This window comes from Crotalus tigris, unplaced genomic scaffold (genome assembly GCF_016545835.1).
Source record: "Crotalus tigris isolate CLP2741 ecotype Arizona unplaced genomic scaffold, ASM1654583v1 scf7180000024433.1590703, whole genome shotgun sequence".
Taxonomy (NCBI): Eukaryota; Metazoa; Chordata; class Lepidosauria; order Squamata; family Viperidae; genus Crotalus; species Crotalus tigris.
The window spans coordinates 31879-55583 of NW_024100600.1; the positions used below are offsets into that span (position 1 = coordinate 31879).

Sequence of the window (23705 nt, forward strand, 5' to 3'; positions counted from 1 at the left end):
ACTGAGTCCAGAACTCATATTGCGACAGTCAAGTTGCTTTGCAAAATGTCCTGGGTCTATTTTAGCAGAATTGTGAATCAACCCTGAGATCTATTGAAAGCAACACCATACCAACAACTTTAGTTCTTAGGTTCACCTGAGTTCAGCGGTCCTTGATTGCAAAGCCAGAGTGCATAAATAGGCTTTAAGTCTGCAAACAACTGCATCTGCCTCAATTTTTAATAAGTTCCCTGAGAACATGAGAAATTGCCACCTACCTTTGGGGTTAATGGACAGAAACTACAGAGTATTATCAAAAAACCATGAAAAAACATGATTTATTTAAGTTTTGTTTAACAAATCCACACTTTGAATACTTTGAGGATAGGCTCCAGCACCAAGTCTGAAAGCTCAGAAGACTAAACCTCTAGTCCTGGTGACCGACCCAGATTGGATCCTGCAACTTTGAATACTTCCTCCTTTTTTTACTTCCCAGAGGCAGTTTATATCTTAGCTACATCCAATCATAGTTTCTGAGAAATTTTAGGGCTCAACAATAAGAGCCCTATCGGGAACCTTGGTTTAATGCAGGGGTGGGCAACCATGGGGACTCTGGGAGTTGAAGTCCATGGATCATAAAGGAGCCAAGGTTGACATCCCTGATTTAATGGGTTACTTGTTGTCCTGGGATCCCAGGCTGAGGATCCCCCTCTAGGATAACGCTTTTAAAATGAGCATCAGAAGGTTGGTCTCTTTCTTGGATGTTCAAAAGCCTCGATTTGTGCACTACATTAGGAGAGGATCCATGAAATAAGCCTAAGCCATAATGAATGGTTTACGTTTTATTTTGAACCATAAATAAATAAGACTTTTTCTGGCTTAGCATGATGTGTGAAATCAGACCTAGGAAGGGCAGCCATGGCTCTTTGGATCAATTCTGAATGCAACTTCCTATCTGGACCCACCCATCAAATTTGAAAACTATATTGCAGCCCATTTAAAAGAAATTGTAGGTTCTTTTACCACAGCTATCCATTTTCTCCAAAATCTAAAATGCACTTTTCTCATTTCTCTTAAAAGTTAATTTTCTGTCAAGCATTTGTTTCATTTCCTTCTTTCTAGAAAAGGAGGAATCTCTACAAAAGAATCTCTCCTTCCTTCCTTCCTTCCTTCCTTCCTTCCTTCCTTCCTTCCTTCCTTCCTTCCTTCCTTCCTTTCTTTCTTCCTTCCTCCCTCCCTCCCTCCGGCAAAATTAGCAGTCGCAAGATCCAAAGGAAAATGTTTCATTTTTCCCTACAGAATCCTAAATGCAATCAAATATATTAAGTGAGATAAAAACAAACATGCCAGAAAAAAACAAAGAAACATACTGTTACAACAGCTGCCCACAGGCCTATGAACAACAGAGACTCTAATTCTCTGATCACCTGTGGGAAATTGCTCAACTGGACTCAACTGAAATGAAATCCCATTATTTATTTCAGCATTTCTATACAACCTTTCAAAGCAAAAGCATTTTCTAGCAACACTATGCTCTAAACTTTACAAAAAGAAATAATGTGGATGGATGGATGGATGGATGATAGGTAAGTAGATAGATAGATAGATAGATAGATAGATAGATAGATAGATAGATAGATAGATAGATAGATAGATAGATAATTTCTAAGGCTGTCCATTAGGAAGCAATGGATGGCAGTGTGGGATAAAGTGCAGAATAACCAGCAGTAAACTACCAAATCCACGTGAGGTCCTTATAGCTGAACCTTTCAGCTACTTTGTCCTATCACTCAATCGAGGAACTTCACTTCCTTTCCACGTTCCAGTCAGGGAGCCCTTTTATCTGAAGCATCCCAAATTTTATAATAATGAAGTAAGGAAAGCACAGGACATAAATTTGAGAGTTAAAAGAGCTCAGTCTTTTAAAAAGCTTTATCTGCTGGATGAAAAATAGGTATGTTATTCTAAATTACATCAAGGTTGGTGCTGTATCCGTTTCTGTAGGACTCCTTTTGTGTTCAGCCAAATCTTGTGGTCACTTTACCTTTTCCCCAAGAGGTGTGTATGCGTGCATGCGTGTGTGTGTGTGTGTGCACAGGGATAGGAAGTCTGTGGAAATCTCCTATACTCCCAATGGTGTCTGCCTGCTAGAAGGTTGATTGAACTGATTGTGTTAGGAAGAATCATGTTCTTATTAGCAAGCTCTTCAAGGCTCCAGTAGCAATCCACTGCCCTTTCCTACTCTTTCCAGTGAGATTTGTTGTCATGGTAATTGTTTTGGAAAATGAAAAAAAAACTGTAAATTTTTTTTAAAAATGAGTTGTGGATGTACACATGTTTCCCATTATCGTCCCTATATTAGAAAGAACTGGAAGGTGGATTACGTTGGCTTCATTCGTGCCCCAAATGTTTCTAAGCAGTAGGAAGATCTGAATCTGAAAATCTGCAGCTATCTATGATCTCTTCAAAATCAAGATTTTGTTCTTTCATGATTCTATTTCCAACTTTAGTCATATTTGTACATTGTGAAGAAACAATTTGTAGTGTGAGCTTACTTGGGGGGAGGACTTCTTTTTTTTTTGTATTTATCTCATTTCAGTGAGAATCTATTACTGTTCTGTTTGCCAACCTGAAATAATCTTGGGAAAATTCATCACCAGGACAATGACTTTAAAAAAATCCAATAATCCATAATCATATTCATAAACATGAATATATATCCGTGGTACATTTGTATTCCTAATTCCAGGTCTAGAAATAAAACTGACTGGGACTACTTTGCTGGACAAAATACAGAGAAGCTCATCCAGAATGCCCTTTTGTTCTGCCAACCAGTTGTGTCTGTTTTTGTCATCCTCCATTGCTTCCCGTCTATATTTTATGCATATTTTGATCAACTAGTAATTCTTGAATGTCAAAGGCGAGGGTCTTACTTTTCCATGCTGAAACCTTACTTTAAAAGCATTTCAAATTCATGCAACTTGGCTCTGCTATCAAAGGCATTCTTTGTAAAGAAAGCATTTAATGAGTGTGGAACAGGCCCTTGTGAGAACACAGTAAATGTCACTGGGAGCAAAGCACAATTATCTGCACAGAAAGAGAGAAAGTTTGTATATGAGTGGGAATTAACACTTGGGCAAGTTTGGAACTCAGGGCAGAAATATTAGAGGTCATCAAAGGTTCATTCTGTAATGTGTTCTTTGTAGACCTTAGTTACAGATAGGTTTTTCCAAGGCAAGGCACACATCTCTGTGCATCCTCTAGTTTTTAATGGAAGAAAATAGTCACTCTAATTCTACATTATGTGGCTGCTAATGTTGCTTCTACCAAAGGTGTTTGAAAGGCAGATAGTTTGCATTGCATATACTGTATGTACATGTCAGCCATGTTGTATGTTAAAAAAAACTTTCATTCAATATTTGGAAAGGATTAAATACTCAACTAGTGAAGGTCTTGCATTCCTGCCTCAAACCCTTTGGCTGTATTTAGCCAACTGATTGACCAAAGTCATCCTACTCTCTTCTGGCCTACTTTGGCTCTGTTTATGTTGTCCTCTGGGCATCAAGGTGGACATATATGGGGTTTCACTTATTTTGGCCATGTCCTGCAGGGTGTCAACGCTGCTAACATCAGATGTTTTTGCTTTGACAACAGATGGAGATGCAACCCTTTTCTTCTTATGTTTTAGAGTTAGAGCTAGAGTTAGATGATGCTGGGGGAAGGAATGTGCATGAGAGTTTAGCTAGACATAATAATACTGAACCTAGTGTGTGAAACAAGATTATTGAAATAAGAGATGATAAGAATTGGGGGGCTGGAGAACTGGAGGGAAAGCCTGCATTTCAAACTAATTGGAGAATATGATTTATGACAGTTAACTGGAGGAGGGAATTGTGCTTTGATACTGTGTGCTCAGGTGAGGGGAATCCAGTTTTTGGCTTCAACTGTGTTAGTGCTGATGCTATGCTTCTCAAATAAAGATTCTTTAAGGTAAACAATGCCTCGAAGTTTGAAGAGTTTCATCTGTCGGAACCATGACACAGTGAAATTCACTGGAGAAAGCAATTATGTTGGGAAGAGTTAGCTGTAAAAGGAAACCAGGCCATCAAAGGACATGGTGGCCAGACACCATCAAAGCTGACGCCGGCCAGAGCATTGGACAAGTCAAAGAAGTACGCAAGATCGGAAGATGTGGAAAGACCCGGCCCACACACTCACCAAGAGTTGGACACGACTGAATGGATAACACCATCCTATGGGGTCCCCCTAACCATCTTGCTCAGACTGAAGAAGCTCCTTGGATAAGCAACGAAACATTTAGAACCAACAAGAAAAGCAATCCAGTTGCCATGACTCAACTTCCAGACTACCTGGATGACTGGGAATCTTCACTGACCTGGGCAGACACATTTATGGCGTTTTCTTCCAGGTACATTGAAAGAAGTTATTGCAGTATCTGGTGGAGCGAATAGGGAAAAGAAATCATCCCTGAATCCATGCTGCACATTGGAAGCAGATGCTGGAATGGAAGCAGATGAAATGCAGTGTTAAAATAATCACAGTTGCCTAGAAGGTCCCAGGTGTCAAATATTCATAAACTTGCGAGAGGCCTTAGTACTAAAACCGTGGACTACAAAGAAGAGTTTCATGCATGGGGAATTTCCTCAGGAGCCATATGCTCAATTAGTAGCACGTATAATTTTGAGGCCCTTTTATGAAGTGTTGTGCTTGTTCTTGCCACTCTATGAGGTGGAACATGATTACGCCTTCCAGATGTCAGAGACGGCAGTCACCAGAAATCAGACCCCTCATGCAGGCAGCCTTCGACATACCAAGGCAACGTGAATGTTCAACAAGGGAGCAAGCAGAAACAATCACTCCCATTCTTGAAAAGCGGAACCCTTTGGAAACAGCGCATAAAGAACATAAGAACATCACCTCACGCATTCTGGTGGGAGAGAAGTTCCCTGAGGATGGGCCCAGTGTCCAACCCAGATTGGCCTTCATTCTTCATTCTTAACATCACCTAATTTTTTTTAAAAAAAGAAGTGTATCCTTAAATTTCAGAACCACAAGTGAATAGCATTTAATTTTCTTTTATATATATATAATTTTTATTTTTTAAACCAACAAAACAAAACAAGACAAAACAAAACATAACACACATACACACACAGTGTGTGCTCCTCCTTTTTTTACAGCAAGTTCGTAACAGTATTATTTACATTTCCCCCCTTATTCTTCTTTAGATATATTTGTCCTTGTTGTCCCGTTGTTTCTTGTTTGCATGTTTCTTTCTTCCTTCATACTATACTTCATACTAAAAATAATACATATTATTTTTACTATACATTATTATACATACATTTTCCACTTTTGACCTTTCCACATTTATTCTCCTCTATTATTTCTAGTCTCCAACCAATCGTACCACTTATTCCATATTAAATAGTACTCTGTGTCTTCCTTTTCTTTTATCTCTTTTGTTAATTTGTCCATCTCAGCACAGTCCAGGATTTTCCTTATCACTTCTTCCTCTGATGGTATATTCTCATTTTTCCAGAACTGTGCGTATGCTATTCTTGCTGCCATTATTATATGTAGAATTAAATACCGTATTTCTTTACTATATTTTCTGTTTAAAATACTCAGCAAAAAAATCTCTGGTTTCCAGTCTACGGGTTGGTCTATTATTTCTTTGATCCATCTTCTTATTTTAGTCCAGTATTTTTTTGCAACTGGGCATGTCCACCATAGATGATAATATGTTCCATGTGCTTTTTTACATTTCCGACATGGATGGAGTTGAAAAATACCAGAGTTTTATCAATAGGACATGACTTGCAAGCGGGGTGGCATGCATTCCTATGGGACGAAAAATACAAAATACACAGATACTTTCAAAGATACATAGTTAGGAATGCATTGCTACAGATTTGGGAAAAAATAAAAAAAGCATTTAATTTTCATTGAGCTATAATTGTTTTAAGCAACATAATATTGTCTGACACATATGGGAAACTGAGGCCGGCAGAGGATGACTTATTTTCAGATAATGGGATCCTTAGCAATTGTCAATTTCGGTTTGGAAATGCTTTCTTTTGCATTGCATTTATTCCCCTCTTTCATTTTCAGTGATGAAGTCTATGGAGTTTCTCAGCCATCCAGGTCAAGATTGTCCCAAAGTTGTTTTTTCAAAAGGCAACTGGATTTTGTTTTTCCTTGAAGACGTTTTGCTTCTCATCCAGGAAGCTTCTTCAGTTCTCACCATTCAGTCAGAACTGAAGAAGCTTCTTGGATGAGAAGCGAAATGTCTTTGAGTAAAAACAAAAATAACGTCCAGTTGCCTTTTGGAAAAGCATCTTTGGGACTAAATTTCTTTTTTTTTTTTTGGCTGTCTTTTGCTAACACATTTTCTGAATTCCATTTCTGATTTTTATGGACAATGCGGCTCAGGTTTATTTTTATTGATACAGCCTCGCTGAGAAAAGATAAACCTAGTTTAAACTTAAATGCTGAGAAGCATTGTTCAAATTTAAATAGACACAATTTGCCTTTATTGTGGGTTCTAGTGCTACAGATTTCCCAAGAGGGTATTCAATGGAGTTATAGAATTGGCAGTCTACCGGGGACACCAGATGTATATTCTAAATGAAAAGTTTTAGGTCCAGAACTTCAACATAAATTGAGATTTACACACCATAGCTTTTTGCTTCCCATAAAGAAACTGGGCAGCATTCAAGAAAGTGTTCATCTGCTGGTAGAGAAAGTTAACACTGATGCAGGACACTGTAAGGATAAGCAGAGGAAAGTGGACTTTGGCTGATCTGTTCCTTCAGCTTGGTAGCAAAATATATTGCTGTACAGAGGAGACATTGTAAGGTCAGCCACAGGGCAGGAATAGCTGATCAAGGCTGTCATTTGATGGCCGCAAGCGCCTATAATAAAACTGGGTGGAGCTGCACACCATGATCGCACTTGGGATGGTGAAGAGGGACCCTCAGCCCTGGTGGGTCTCCTGCAGCTGCAGAGTAAGACTGGAATGGTTCGTTTTCCACAAAGACGGTCTTGGGTCCGTCTCCTCTTAGAGAAGAATGGAGGCCTAGCTAATCATCATGGAGCCCCTTGCAGAAGGGGGGAACCGCAGATGAGACAGGCAGGTAAAAGAGTAGAAGAGAACTAATGAAAAGAATTCCACTCTCTAACACCAAATCAATTATATTTTAGGATGCTGAAGGAACTAATGGAGGTGGCTATGGATCCACTCTTGGAAATTCCTTTGGGAGCATTTGAAGGACTAGCTCCAAACTTAAAAAGTCTTGGTCTTCATTGACAGTTGAACTGTCGTAGTCTTTATCCCAAGTAGCAGAGTAACTCTTCATGGTTATAGTCACCATCCCTGTAAAATTCTGAACTTAGAAGTTTAAAGCCTCTTAGCACCTCTGCTTTTATTCCGCCTAATCAAAAGGAGCATCAAGAATGTCTGAGAAGGAAGGTCTAAATTTAGAAGCAGGGTATGTTGGGATCGGTTTAATAAATCCTGCTTTGCTCAGTTTTCATTACTGCAAAGAGGATATGGGTGGAGAGAGAGTTGAAAATGTTTGGTAATGAAAAACAAATAGTGCCTTAATTTAAGAAACATGGGTGTGTTTAGGAAGCCATAACTTGCTGCGTTGATGGTTTTTCTAACTGCTCATTTTTAGCCAAATCTGTCTTGTGGAATATGATAGTCCTTTGACTCTACATTGTGGCTGGTCAATCAGGCTGGCTTGTTTCTTAAGATCCGAACTGGGACGATGATGAAACTGCTGAAGTAAAGCACAGGAGTCAGTGCAGTCCCATCTATCTTGATCATGAAAGAAGAAGGGTATGAGGACCGTCTACTAATCTGTTGTTATTGTTATTTTCCTGCAAGATCTCCAGTGGCATGAGTCCTTTTCTCCATTCATAGTACTACTCATTTCCAAGTTTTGCAGCTTGGCGTTACAACAATGTTTTGTTACCTTGGCAACAAAAATCACATTTTGCTTGCAAGTCTTTTTTGGAAAAACTCCTACTGTGAGCTATATCATAAATTAAAACATTTGTAAAGTTTACTTAGTTTTACTATTTGTTTCTGTTCCCCCCTCCCCCAAGTGATGGCGTTTGGCAAAGAAGGAATGTTTTGAATATAAACTCAGGGACTGCAAAATAGGACATTATACCCAAGCGATTCTAGTGGCCCTTTGAAGATCAATACAACTCCAGATTGTAAACATTTTATTGGATTCTAAGTAGATTCAACAAATGACAGGTGCTTTTATTTCTTTATGGAAAGCCCAGCAGGAAAAGATAAACACAAAGTGGATGTTTTCCAAAGCAAAAAAATAAATAAATAAGACATGTGGAACTAGCTGAAGCACGTTCTTCCTTGACCATGGAGAGCAAGAAGTGACATGGCCCAGGTATATCAAAATACACAGGAAAGAGAAGCAGAGAGAGATGGTTTTCTCTCTTCTCTTAATACTAGAATCTGGGTCCTCCTAAAAAATAGAATGAGGAAAGATAAAAGGATAGATGGATGGATGGATTAGATAGATAGATAGATAGATAGATAGATAGATAGATAGATAGATAGATAGATAGATAGATAGATAGATAGATAGATCAGTCACTTTGAATTCTTTTCCTGAAATTACTTTGGAACTATGCAATGAACTCTTTAACCTTGCTACAACTATCTAGAGAAAACTAAATTTGCCAAAAGTCCAGTGAGTTCCCTTGGTTGGCAAACATTCAGTCCTCACATTTCCTGAATCTTAATTTGGGATTCTTGTCAGCTACCTTTTGCTGGGTCGCAGCCGAGTTTTCACCCTGGCGTGGTCACTCTGCCTTCTATTTTCTTGCTCCTTCGATGAACAGAAGTCCAGCCAGGCCCTGCCCTAATAACTCTGGCCTCAAGCCACAGAGACCTGGCTCCAAGCTCCCCTCTTCTCTCTTCCCATCAAATGTGTAATCGGTTTCTGCCGATGAGATGTTCCCTCCCCAACTTTGCACAGTCTTTGGCAGGCATTCCCGTTTCTTGCACTCTGATGAAGTTAATTTAATCAAGAATTTCTCTCAAGAGCCCGATTAGCAAGACAGCGCGAAGGCCTGGCCTGTTATTTGCTTTTATTGGTTTAGGAGGCATTCGCATATACAACGTGATTTGCCTTTTTTTGACCTTGGGATATGATGTCATCCTTCAGTCCTTCGGCTTCATTGTGTCACAGATGTTTCCTACCCAACTGCTGGATTTGGACACTTACCTATCAGTTATTTCAGGGCAGCTCTTTTGGGGGAGGAGAGAGAAAGAAATTGGGTTGTGGTCATTTAACTTAAATTTGAGTATTTTGTGGATCTAGCACATGAATCTTACTAACAATGAGAGCTGTTTTTTGTTGAAGAACATTCCTCGTTTTAGCAGCTGGTATCAAATGCTTAGGTTCCTCAATCTAATCAGCAGTTTGTATTTTCCTGTTTCTTTTATTATAACTTCTTCATTCAAATGCTCTGCATTCATTATCTGGGTGAGAGGATGCCGTATTTTAGCAGCGACTGATTGGTTAACAGCCGTTCTGCACTCAGAGCCAGTTTGAAAATAATATTTCTCCCTCCTAGGATTTGTCCAGCCCTAATTGCTTAAACACATCAATACCCCAAATAGCAATAAATAAAGCCTATTTTACGGTATCCTTGGAAGAATCTGTCCGTTTCAAGGGAAGATTGTTTTTGCTTTTTAAAAAGACTTTCCGGAATGGAAAATATTTAATGTTAAGAGTAAGCCATATAGAAGGGGGATTCCGGAAAAATAACCCCGAGCAATAAATGTTGAGGAAGCAAGAATGTGACCTGAGAATTTACTGAGGTTGGAAGCTATATGCCTTTGGAGAAAAAAAAATATATATGGGTGGACACAAGGAAGGGAAGAAAATTTACTATCTTTTAATAGTTTTTTCCCTTGGTATGATAATGGAGTGGGAGATAGAAGTTGCAGATGGAAGTTGTTAAAACAGGATGAGTCCTGACAGCCAAATGAGAGCAGGTTAGAATCTCTCTGGGTTGCTATTCTCAGTATCACTAATGTCCCTTTTTGTGCGCAGCTGCAAAGCTCACAAAATAGGTGTGTCGTCTTCTCACAACAAGAGCAGAGTGTGCAAAGATGCAGATGCTCCACAGCTGAATGAAGCACCTGTGCTGTAGTTTAATAATAATAATAATAATAATAATAATAATAATAAGGCACTACCTTGACGTGGTTGTGGGCTTGTGTACTCTGAGGAAGATGAGAGCTATGCCAGAGGTTCAACCATACTGGACAGGTCTCATCAGAGGAGTCAGACAAAGAGTGTCTCTCCCATAAAAATATGGTGAGACATAAATTACAGAATGCCATACCGGCTCGGATGTCACCCGGGTTAACAAGGTCCGCACTAGATATTGGAGTTCCTGGATATCTGGTGAAAAATGGGTTACAGGACTCAGGACTGTTGGCTGAGTAACCAAGGCCAGCAGCTGCAGAACTACTGGAAGAAAAGGTGTTTACCCGTCGCAGATACACAGTGATGGAAAACAAAGAAAGAATGATCTGTTACTACAGATCAAGTCCAACAAGAAGAGGATATCTAAAACGAATGCACCAGTTCTGGAAAGAACAACATCCAGAATCAGAAATAACAGAACAGAAACTAGCAGATCAATGGCGATTTATAATACGAAATAAAGTATTCACAGAAACAGAATTGGATGAACTGCAAAGGTTTACCCAAGGCAAAGAAATCAAAGCCTTACCAGAAGTAATTCAGAATGTAGAGGCAAACCAGGGGGAGTTGGCAGTGAAGGAATCCAGCAGAGATATACAACTGTTCTCATTTGGAAACCAAGCACCTCTTCCTCAGGAAGAACAAAACCCTCTAATTAAAGAAATAAAAGAATTGAAACAAAGAATAACTGAGCATCTAGAACAGCACAAAAACAACAGAATAAGGCTGCCTGCATTGAAGCTTGTTCCAAAGAAACAGCTAGCACAAGCATTAAAAGATGCAAATACTGCAATATCAAGTATAAGCACCAATTCACTGCAAGAAACAAACCAACTAATGTACAGCACAGCTGCAGTTATAACTGAATACCTGGGATGCAAAATCAACAAAGAAGAAAAACAAACAAACAGTGCACCAGAAAAATGGAAGGTTAGACTAGAAAATAAGATCAGCAAGTTAAGATCACATGCAAGCAAGCTAGAACAGATGAAAGAAAAGAAGCTGAAGAACAAGAAGACCAAAGAACACCTAATCAAGAAATACCACTTAGAAACAAGGAAGATCAAGGAAGCACTGGAAATAATAAAGCAACAAATAACAGCTATAGCCAGGAAAATCAGTAGATATGAAGCTCGAATTGCAAACTATAGGCAGAACCTCCAATTTCAATCCAATCAGAAACGTTTCTACCAATCCATCAATGGAGAAACTGCAATGAATCAGTCAGTACCTGACAAGGAAGAAACAGTGCAGTTCTGGAAGCAGATATGGGATAACCCAAAGAAATACAACAAGGATGCGGCTTGGTTAAAAGAGGTGGATGCAAATAAAACAGAAGTTGAAATGAAAGAACTAGTAATAACAACAAAAATGGTAGAAAAAGAGCAAGGAAGGTCAGGGTGAAGATCACAGCACCAGGTGAAGATGAACTGCATGGGTTTTGGTTGAAACATCTAACTGTTATACACCCACTCATTGCCAAGCAGTTCAACAATATACTACAAGGAGGAGAAATTGAAAAGGGCTAACAACTGGGAAAACCTACCTAATAATGAAAAATCCAGCAAAAGGGGCAACACCAGGCAACTACAGGCCAATTACCTGCTTACCAACAACTTTCGAATTACTAACTGGTGTGGTAGCTGATGCAGTACAACAGTATCTAGTTGAAAACAATCTCTTTCCACCTGAGCAGAAAGGAAACCGCCCCAATAGCAGAGGAACAAAAGATCAACTCCTAATAGACAAAATGATCTTGGAAAACTGCAAGAGAAGGAAGACCAACCTGAATGTGGCATGGATTGACTACAAAAAGGCATTTGACTCTCTGCCACATGATTGGATAATCAAGTGCCTAGAAATAACAGGAGTCAGTAGAAACATCAGAAAATTTGTGCAAAGATCGATGGCACAATGGAAGACACAGTTGCAGATCAATGGTGAGAGACTGGGAGAGGTTAATATCAAGAGAGGAATATTTCAAGGAGATTCATTATCACCATTACTATTTGTTATTGCACTGTTTCCTCTGTCAACAATACTGAATAACTCAGGACATGGCTATCAAACATCAAAAACATCTGCCAGACTATCCCACCTCCTTTACATGGATGATCTGAAGCTGTATGGAAAAACATCATCTGAAATAGAATCGCTGCTCAACACTGTCCGTATCTATAGCCAAGATATTGTAATGGAGTTTGGCTTGGACAAATGTGCCACACTTGCTATCAAACAAGGAAAAATAGTGAAAACTGAAGGAATCAAGATGCCCCATGAAAATAACATTAAGAGTCTGGATGAGGAAGATTACTACAAATACTTGGGTATCCTTCAAGCTGACAACATCAAGCACACTGAAGTCAAGAAAAAGATTAGAGGTGAAGAAGAAGAAGATCTTAAAGTCCAAACTCAATGGAGGAAATACCATAAAGGCAATCAACACCTGGGCAATTCCAGTCATTAGGTACACAGCTGGAATAGTGGACTGGACTCAAGCAGAACTAAAAGCAATGGATAGGAAGACAAGAAAAATAATGACAATGAATCACGCCCTTCATCCACGCAGTGACATTGAACAGACTTTATCTACCAAGGCAAATAGGTGGGTGTGGAATGCTACAAGTACATCAGATGGTTGAAGAAGAAAAAATGGCTTTGGAAGAATATCTGAAGAACAATGATGAAGATGCACTGAAATTAGTATATCAGGAAGGCTTACTGACTACTGGAGAGACCAAACTGGCCTACAAGAAAGACCAAATGAAGAACAGAATAGAGGCATGGGAAGACAAAGCACTACATGGCCAATACATTAAAAAAATAGCTGGGAAAGCAGATAATAACAAGACCTGGCAATGGCTAAGAGCAGGAAAATTGAAGAAAGAGACCGAGGGACTAATTCTGGCTGCACAAGACCAAGCCTTAAGGACAAATGCATATAAAGTCAAAATTGAGAAGACAGCAACAGACAGTAAGTGCCGCCTATGCAAAGAAGCTGAAGAAACAGTGGACCACCTGGTAAGCTGTTGCAAGAAGATTGCACAGACTGACTACAAGCAGCGGCATGACAAAGTAGCAACAATGGTGCATTGGAAGATCTGCAAAAAATATCATTTGCCTGTAAGCAAAAACTGGTGGGATCATAAAATAGAGAAAGTCATAGAAAATGATAAAATTAAACTGCTCTGGGACTTCAGAATTCAAACAGACAAGCACCTGCAACATAACACCCCAGACTTAACAATTGTCGATAAGAAAGACAAAAAAGTCTGGATAGTGGACGTGGCAGTGCCTGGAGATAGCAGAATAGAAGAGAAAGAACTGGAGAAGATAACAAAATACAAAGACCTACAAATAGAAATAGAAAGACTGTGGCAAAAGCAAGCAAGGGTAGTACCAATAGTATAGGCTCCTTGGGTGCAATCCCAAAACAACTGGAGCACCACTTGAACACCATTGGCATTGACAAATTCGCTATTAGTCAATTGCAAAAGGCGGCCTTATTAGGAACTGCTTCCATCCTGCGACGATATCTGTAATACCATCAAACATCCACATCTGCCTATCCCAGGTCCTGGGTAAGGACTCGATAGGTAGACAAAATGCCAAATCCAGTCTGAACATCTGGCTGACTGTGCGATGATCCATAATAATAATAATAATAATAATAATAATAATAATAATAATAATAATAAAGTTGGAAGGGACCTTGGAGGTCATCGATTCCAACCCCCTGCTCATGCAGCAAACCCTACACCATTTCGGACAAATGGCTGTCCAGTCTTTTCTTCCAGTGTTGGAGCATTCACCACTTCTGGAGGCAGGTTGTTCCATTGGTTAATTGTTCTAACTGTCAGGAAGTTTCTCCTTAGTTCTAGGTTGCTTCTCTCCTTGATTAGTTTCCATGATCTGTTGCTTGTTGTCCTCAGGCGCTTTGGAGAATAGCTTGACTCCCTCTTCTTTGGGGCAGCCCCTGAGATATTGGAACACTGCTATCATGTCCCCCCTCCCAGACTGGCTGGGATAAACCCTAGAATAGAATAGAGCTGGAAGGGACCTTGGAGGTCTTCTAGTCCAGCCCCCTGCTCAAGCAGGAGAACCTATACGTTTGTTTGTTTGTTTGTTTGTTTGTTTGTTTACATGTACATGCCGCCCATCTCACTCTCTCTAGTAACTGTTACAATAGTATAAAAAAATGTTACAAGCCCTAAAATTAACAACAGTTAAATAATTTAGGTGAGCACTGCCAGAAATGGCTCCACTGTCCAGGCTCAAAGCTTGCCTGTTTCTGTCCCAAATGGAGGAAAGGGATGCAAATTGCATTTTTTGTGTAAATGGACTGGGGAAAAAAAGAAAGGAGAGGAATGGGTCATGGATATCTTTCACTCATTTGTCTCTCCCCCCCCCCACATGCAAAATGGCAGGAATAACAGTCATCTGCTACGTCTTGGTAGGTTTAGCTACCGTACTTGTTCTCCCCATTTTTGATCCAACGTTGTTTGGAAAAATTGATAGTGGATTTAGTAGCTGCCGTTCCACATTTGCAAAGCCTGAGGTCACTCTGCCAATGTGGTGCCTCAGAGATGACCTGCCAATAGAAGTTTAAAAATTCAGACCTACGGCAAGGTTTTATGGGTGGTAGAAAATAAATCAGGGGGTCTCCAAACTGGGCAACCTTAAGGCTTGTGGACTTCAACTCCCAGAATTCCTCAGCCAGCATAGCTGGGAGTTGAAGTCCACAAGCCTTAAAGTTGCCCAGTTTGGAGACCCCTGGTCTTTATAATGAAGAGCAAAGGAAAGAGCAATTGTGATAAGTTTCTTTGCTGAATCCAAAGATTATTTGTGTTGCCTGGCTGGTTAGTGATGCTTTTGGATCCTGTTTGTTGGTTGATAAAAAGGTGATGTTGGGCCAGCTGGAGAGAAAGCAAATATACTGAGTTGTGTTCTGGCCTGGCCCGGCCCGTGCTTTGACTAAGAACATTTGAAAACAACACACGATAATACTATATTGGCTTCTTTTCCAGATTCTTTTTAAAGAACAAGTTTGGGAGGAAAGAATTTTGTTTTTAACCAAAGTGTTTGTCTAGTTTGATAGCTCTGCAGGCAAGACGGTAGTTTTGAAGGGAAGCTATTAAATAAATTAGATTTGTTTTACGAATGGAGGCGAATAAGCATGTCCCAGAATAATGCTGCAGGATCCAATCTGTTGTGTGTAGCTTTTTAGATTGGGGTGTCGATGGCTGGCTATTAAGTTAATGACTGAATCTACATTTAGAAAGCTACAAACAGCCACCACATAAATACACACACAAAACAGCCCAGAGCACACAGAGAAGTTCCTTGTGGATGGGTTCCGGCATGAATCCAAAACCTCTGGTCCAGGTGACCGACCCAGATTGGATTAAATGTATTTTAATTATGATCCCTGCTCCTCTAACCTCATTTCGATCCCACGGTTCAGCTAGAAGGCTTCCCTAGTCTATCCATCTATTTTGCTCTCCGACGGGTTCATGCTCCCTAATTCTTGAACCATTTTTTTTTTAATGTAAAAATCTTCATTCAGCAAGCAAATTCATTTTATGGAGGGAAGGGGCTGGGTGACATCTATAAGCTATTCTCAGCATTTTTCTTGTTATGTCTTCTGTGTGCTTACAAACAGCTCTGGAATGTTGTATTTCAACAAACTATTTTAAACAGTCCCTGCAAATCTCCAAAGACTGTGCTGAAGACTATAGGGACCCTGCCACACAATCAATTCTTTAGGCGCATGCCCATTCAAAGGGGAAACTGTTGCTATGAAACATAGATCTTCCTTGTGAGTAATACACTTGATGGGTTATGTGCAATCAAGTTGGTGAGCACCTAGATAAATGTTCTTCAGGTGATTCATCCCGATCCTTGCACTCAGTTCAGGCTGGGCTTAAAGTTGCCAAAGTTGGACATCCCTGGTTTATAGAATATACCTTTCCTCTCCATAGACAAGAGAGTGTGCAACTAAAGGTCACAATTACACTGCTTCTTTTGCTGGCCTATACACAAAAGAGAGTCTGTGTCAACACTGCTAACATCGGATGTTCTTGCTTTGACAACAGATGGAAATGCAGCCATTTTTCACTACTGCTTTTAGAGTTAGTTGATGCTGGGAGGGGGAATGTGGATGAGAGTCCAGCTAGTCATAACATTAATAACTCAGCCGTGGGAACCCAAGGTCATTAGGCCCAGAGTTTTGATGGGCTGGAGATCTGGGGAGAAAGCCCGTGCTTCAAGCTAATTGGGGAATGTGATTTATGATTGTTTATTGGAGGAGGGAATTGTGCTTTGTTAACTTTGTATCAAGGGGAGGGGAATTTAGTTTTTGGTTTCGACTATGTAATGCCAATACTTTGTTTCTCGAATAAAAGATTCTTTAAGGTAAACAATGCCTTGAAGTTCTTTTGAAGAGTTTCATCTGTCGGAACCATGACAGTCTGTTCATGTTCTTTTTTATTAAAAAAAATCATAAAAGGAAATTGGATTTCCGTTTTCTAGTTTAATAATCTTCCTGGCCTTTTGGAATTTAAATAAAAGTTGGGCTGATACAATCAACACCTACTCACAGAGATACAGTCAATGGAAAAAGTATGAAGCTGGGTTATTTTCTGAGTGGTGGCCATTAGCCATTGTTTACGCAGATGTCTAAGAGTATTTGCTTAGTTCAGAGCTTAGACCAAATTTTAAAATACTTGGGAAGGGGGTAGATTTAGGTGAGAGATTTTTGTTAAGAACTTGTGCAGTTGTAAGTGACAGATTAGAAGGAAAAATTATATTTTATATATATTTTCTGCTGATTTACACAAATTCTACTAACTTGATTGCTAGTCTGGCTTTTGGAAATCTAAGGCAGTGTTTCTCAGCCTTAGAACTTTAAGGTGAGAGGACTTCAACTCCCAGAATTCCCCAGCCAGCAGTCTATCTTGTTAAAAATCCTAATGTGGGCAGGTATAATATACCAGCTTTAAGAACAGAACAGCATAAAACATTAACAAAAGTAAGCGGAATAAGCAGTGCCTCCTGAGGTGGGAAGAATGCATCTTTTTTCCTTCCAAGATGAATGTTATATCAAATAAACATACTGTGATTTCTTTGACAATTTCTGGACAATCTTGTTTAATTCAGTAGTTTTACTGATGATTGAGTAAAGAGAAATTTTGTGCACAGATCTGTGGCATGATTTTGCAAGGATACCCACTGATGATGCGTTCTCTCTCTCTCTCTCTTTCTTGCCTACAGGTGCTTCAAGGTGCCCAGCTGATTGCAGTTGCTTCTTCTGATCCTGCAGCTGCTGGTGTCGATGGATCCCCACTTCAGGGGAGCGATATCCAGGTCCAGTACGTCCAGCTGGCCCCAGTGACAGATCACTCCGCTGCTAATCCAGTGCGTAGACCATTCCTTTTCATGAAAGGGGACTGTGCAGAGGGATTTCACAGCTTCCCTGACACAAGATCTAGCACTCTCTGTTATTCTTCTAAATGTATCAACTCCTGTTGTTAAAAGCTTTACAGCCTTCCTTAAGCGGTTTACAGAGTCAGCACATTGTCCCCAATAATCTGGGTCCTCATTTTTACCGACCTCAGAAGGATAGAAGGCTGAGTCGGCCTCGAGCCCGTCAGGATCGAACTCCTGGCCGTGGGCAGAGTTAGCCCGCAATACAGCACTCTAACCACTGCATCATCACAGCCCAATGCAACTATACCTGCTCTCAAATGTTTCCATGAAGCTAGCCCTCCCCAACATGGTGCTCTCCATCATTCCCAGGTTTGGAATTTTGGAATCTGTAATTGAAGCTGACTCAACAGAGCTGAGAAAGGCTGTTGGAAGTCAGACTGAAATACCAAACTGTAGATGGTGCTCCCCAAAAATGGAATTGTGCGACATTCCGGCAGGGCATGTGAAGGAAGCTCATAATTACGTCGCGTTCTTATTTTGTTTCCTCCTCTTCTTCCTTTCTTCACAACCATCATCAATCCATCTGGGGTTTTCTAATCCTGGCATGTATGTTCTCACAGCATTGTCAGTATTAAGACCTCCCTGCAGAACTGAGAAATTAGTCCCAACCTTTATACGTTCTGTTTTCCAAGCTCTCCTGCCTGCAACACTAACAAGGTGCAACTTCCTAGGTGGTCTTGCTCTACCTTAGGGATTGGGGGATGTTTTAGGAGCAGGAGCTCGGTGGGCCCAAGTGTTCTGGCAGTGGTGGTCCTTTCCTCCCTCTTGTCCACACATGGAGACCCACACTTCCCTCCCCCTTCCCTGTCCCCCATAAATATACATTTCCCCCTTTAACCCTCCCTTACTTTTCTCCATCCCATGATCTGTGAAGGTTGCTCTGTATGGAATGAGGGTGTGAATCTATCACGTTTTTAATCTCCCTTCCCCTTCCGAGTTCCCTTCACCTCGAATGGCTGGCTAGGAACTCTGCAAGGGTAGGAGACGGAGAAGCCTGAATGCTGCCATCTTGTTTGTTCTTGGACTTAGTGAGTCTGCCCTCCTGGTTAAAGCCCTCTGGGTCTCCCCACCCATTTCCTCCCATTGAATTCTATCGGGAGGCAAATTGCCTATCATCTCATCTTTCCTCTTCTCCTTTACATTGAACTGGAGCTGCTGTTTCAAGCCCGGCGATAAATCTTTACATCTGTTGGCAGCAAGGATGGAATTGCTCTCTTTCAGACACTTTGCACCCTGTTAGTTTTTAATATTGTGGTTAACCACAGAGATTTATACCATGCTGCAGATAAACCTAAAGGAATGCTGGCCCTTAAAGGAGGATGAGAGTATGTAAAACTGCTGATTAGGCTAGAGAGAAGCACGCTGAAGCTGACCGGGCGTATTTCTGAGCAGGCAAGGCAAGATGCGTGACAAGGAACCCAGAATTATAAAACAGAAGCCTGTCTAAGGATGGTGCGAGGGTGAAGCGCATGGGAGAAACATCACAGCATCTTTTGTTTTTTCCTATGCTTCATGACCAGGTGGTAAACAGCTGGAAGCATCGAATTATCCCTGGCCAGACCAGATCCAGTAAGGGCTGTAAGGGCTAGGGCTAGGCCTGTGAGTTAAACAAAACTTTCTGGGTAGCTCATAGCTCTGTACTGGTCAGAAAAGGCTGCATAGCTCAGAAGCTTGCATGCTTTCATTCTGCTGGATAATGTAGGGAGTCCTCAATTCAAACCATTTGTTTAGTGACTGTTCAAAGTTATGACAGCACTGAAATAAGTGACTTACCAACTGGTCCTCATGCTTACAACAATCGCAGCATCTTCACGGTTGTGTGATCAAAATGTAGCTGCTTGGCAACCAGCCAGTATTCACGACGGTTGCAGCATCTCGGGTATCTGCCACCCGCGACCTTCCCCGCTGGCTTCTGTCAATCAGGGGGAGCCAGATTCATTTAATGACTCCATGATTCACTTGACAACTGCAATGATTCACTTAAACATGTGACCAATAGTCGTAAAATTGGACCCAACTCACTTAAAAACTGCCTTGCTTAGCAGCGGAAATTCTGGTCTCAATTGTGATTGTAAGTACAGAGTAAAGTCTGTACTCTCACATCTCAATACCAAGAAGGAGGAATCAGCTCTAAGGACGTCCCACAGTGGTCCTGGTGATGGTGGTGTGATCCTCCAGGCCTTGGGGTTCAGCACATTGATGCCCAGCCTCCCGAGGAGCAGAGGCTGGGCCCAGATTAGGTCCTTAGATGGCTAGCAACTACCCCGCTTGGGAGGCAGTGCCAGCCCAGAGTGCTTCGGGCACAAAGGGTGCCAGGGTGCACCTCAGCTGAAGTTTATTTTTGTGCACTGATTGCATTCTTCCCCTCCAGACCCTCTAATGCTCCCTGAGATGTTAAATTACAGTAATAACACTGGCGTGCCACCCAAGATTTGTTTTTCCTTCCTTCTGCTGAAATTGGTGCGAGCGGAAATGTTTTCCTCTTAAAGCCGGCCCTTCGGAAAGCCTTCCACATCTGGTTAAACGTGGGATGATTAACCCAGCCCTTGAGAAGGAGCTATTTATTTTAGCGATTCCCCCTCCTCCCCCCAGGTGTTGGGTTATATTTTAGTTGCACAAAAACGGTGGTTGTAAATGTTCTGATTAGTCAGTTGTGTATTGGAGGGAGAAAAAAGAGCAACGGAGACGACTTGTAAATCTGTAATAACACGTTATTAGGGGCAGGAGAGTCAAGAGTATTAGACAGTAATTCATTTCAAAGCGTTTGCCTTTAATTGGGGAAGGAAGACTCACCTTCTGAATTCACAGCCGGCTCTTCTTTATAAATCAGCACCGATTCCTCAGGCAATAAAACCGGAGGAAGGAAAGCTATTAGAGCAGCCTTTACCCTTTGTTCTCTCCAGCCCCTTTCTAGGAATAAAGAAGGGAGAGGTTGAGGAGGCCACTTGAGCCAAGGACATAAAACCAAAGTGCCAGCGTGAATTCTTCAGACCGGAAGCCTTTGTGGCTTTGCTGGGCAGGAGGAGGATGTGGGGCTTCCAAGGCACTGAAGCCGAGAAGGGAGCCTCTTAGGGCAGGGGTCCCCAACCCCGGTCCGTGGATCAGTACCGGGCCTTGGCATACAAGCATCCGGTCCGCACAAACAAGCAAAGCCCCGTCCACGAGATGCAGGCAACACACAAAACCACACACCCTTCGGTCCACGGAAAAACCTCTCTCCACAGAACCGGTCCCTGTGCCCAAAAGGTTGGGGACCTCTGTCTTAGGGAACGGAGTGCCTGGGAGAGAAAAGCTGTCATGGGACAGTTTCTTTGCGGGATGAGGGCATCTCCTGAACCTCACAACAGCCACAGTCGGAAGGGCGGTATCATCGTGAATTTCCGAGCCTGAAAAATGGTGTCTTATTTACAGGTAGTCCTCAAATTAATGACCACGATTGGACCCCAAATTTCCGTAGCTCAGGGAGACATTTGTTAAGTGAATTTTGCCCCTTTTTATGATCTCTTAGGCCACCGTGGTTAATGGAATCGCTGCGGTTGTTAAATTAGTAACATAGTTGTTAAAGGAATTTGGCTTTCCCCATCGACTTTGCTGGTCTGAAGGTGATCACGTAATCCTGGGACGCTACAACCGTCATAAGTGTGAGTCAGATGCCAAGCGGCTAAATTTTGATCAGGTGGCCACGGAGATGCTGCAATGATTGTAAGTGTGGAAAACGGTCATAAGTCCCTTGTTTTAGTGTCATTGTAACTTTGAACGGTCACTAAATGAACTGTTGTAAGTTGAGGATTACTTGTAATTAACTTCACCAAGACATCTTCCTGGCATTTATCCCCCAGACTGAAAGTATAGGCCATTTCACCTCTTTGCCTAGAGAACCGTACACAAGCATGAGATGAAGTAGCCTTATTATTCCCCTTCCCCGTGGTTAGAATGTACCCATTTATTAACCTTCTACACAGAGCAGCCAATAAGGAAAAGCAGAAGCAAACTGGTAGCTATAACTTTGCCAACTTGCCTTAGATGATACAACAAGCAGGTGATTATATTTCAAAGTGATGTTAATAAAATGTGATATTGCCCCTTTCTTTCTTTGCCCTCCTAGTAGAAGATGATGCTTGATAGGATTTAGGGAGGGTGTCTGCTAATCTCGACTGTAGGGCCGTTAACTAGGACTTAGTGAGCTCCTCTAGGAAAGTGTACGAGAGAAGAAGGCATCTGCTTGTTTAGGATCCAGTGCTTGTCCTGTCCATCATCACATCTTCACTCTCCAAGCTGTTCCGCAAGCGTGGCTGGCTGAGGAATTCTGGGAATTGAAGTCCTGAAGTCTTAAAGTTGCCAAGTTTGGAGACCTCTGATCTAAAGCAAAGTTCTGGAGGAACAGAGCAGATCCAAACACAGTTTTACAAAGAGTAGCCAATCACTCTTACCAATTGCTGCACTCCTCTCTTCGTTCTCTCTCTTGGCAGTAACTCAGAGGGAGATGTGTTCTTCAGCAGAGACACAACATAGATTGTAAATAAAGGAAGCTGCTTCAGACTTCTATCTCTGTTAGTACATTTTTTGGTGTCTGGCTAGCCACAGTTGGGTGATAGAGAGCTGGACCGTGGAGATTTTGGTTCGGACCTAGCATGGAAATACTTTCTTTAATGGGCATTGAACCTTATTTAGGGTGCTGTTGCTTATTCGGGGTGTCAGCCAAAAGCCATCACCCCTGAAGGGACAGCCAAGCCATCTGATGGTAAACTCTAGTGTGTTTGTTTGTTTGTCTCTCTTGCTCTTGTGCAGAACACAGACTCCCTTCACTCAGCCATCCCGCCAGAAATGCAAATAGACCACGGAGCCATTCAGATTCAGTAGGACAAGGCGACACGTCCGCCACTATGTCAGCTCATGGATGACAGCTAAGGATTCCGGTCGGTCGCAGAGCAAGCTCGTTGCTTCTGCTCAGCTGCAGGATGTTTCCTGGACACTTCCTGGACATAGGAGTGTGATCTGTCTCCTCTGACCTGGTTTGTATGGAACCACACGCTGATTGTTTGGACCAAAACGTGGCGCCGTGGAATTGCCATCCTTCCACTCCGTTGCAAGGCTCCTAGGATACGTGGTTTAACTGGGGGTGGGGGGGGGGAAAAGGCGAGATCTAGCTAACTTTCATTAACCCAACTATTTTGAGTGATGTGATGAATCACCACTTCTCCTCTGTGACTCATCCCTGCAACTATCCCTAGACATCTTCTCGGAGACAGGGTTTTCTTGCCATGCATACCTTGTTACTCAGAGAGAATCAAGAGTGCAAATATATTTTGCTGTTGAAAGAAGTTTTTTTTTTTTAATTTGCTATGTTTATAATAACAAAGAGAGAGAGATGTATTTAAAAAAAAGAAAGTGGGATGGAGGCAGGCCCATAATCATAAATGTTAGCTTCTTTTGCTGCTGGTTTTCTTGTTTCAGTGTAATCATAAAAAAAAGGAGAGAGAAAAAAAACATACAAAGAGAAACTTTGCCTCTTTTGGGGGGTGGGTGTTCTTGCAACTACTTTTTTTAAAGGGGAAAAACTACTATCCTCCACTGTAATTATGCATTTCTAACAAAATAAATGTGTATTTATGAAGATCATTTTGAAAATTCCTCATTGAGGTGTTACACACGGTCCCAGGTGCAGCTTATGGTTATTGGTTCAGGTGACCTCCTTGTCTGCGTTTCCTTTCCAGTTTGGTTTCTTCTTAAGTACCACCCTGAAGGGCTCTTTTAGACAAAATTCCTGACTTTGTCCACCCTACCTATGTACCTGCTTTATCTTTAGGTACGGCAGCCTCAGCCTGGTCTCACAGAGGTATAACTTACATGACTTATTTTTCTGGCTCACATTAGATCATTTCTGTGCTTCTTCAACAAGGATTTGAGTGTCTTTCTCTCTCTTTGCATGTGTTCCTTTCTAAAGAACCAGTGATGTGG

General features: G+C 41.4%; 1 protein-coding gene across 1 annotated transcript in view; it reads left to right on the forward strand.

Annotated features, from left to right (window-relative positions):
• The window catches only part of LOC120302511 (protein BANP-like), a 45375-nt gene extending 22009 nt beyond the window's left edge, over window positions 1-23366 (forward strand). Inside the window, exons 5-6 of the mRNA XM_039331031.1 lie at window positions 17532-17675; window positions 22536-23366. Of these exons, the coding sequence (XP_039186965.1) occupies window positions 17532-17675; window positions 22536-22607 (216 nt within the window). The 3' untranslated portion in view covers window positions 22608-23366. The remainder of the gene's footprint in view (window positions 1-17531; window positions 17676-22535) is intronic.
• The last annotated feature ends 339 nt before the right edge of the window (window positions 23367-23705 follow it).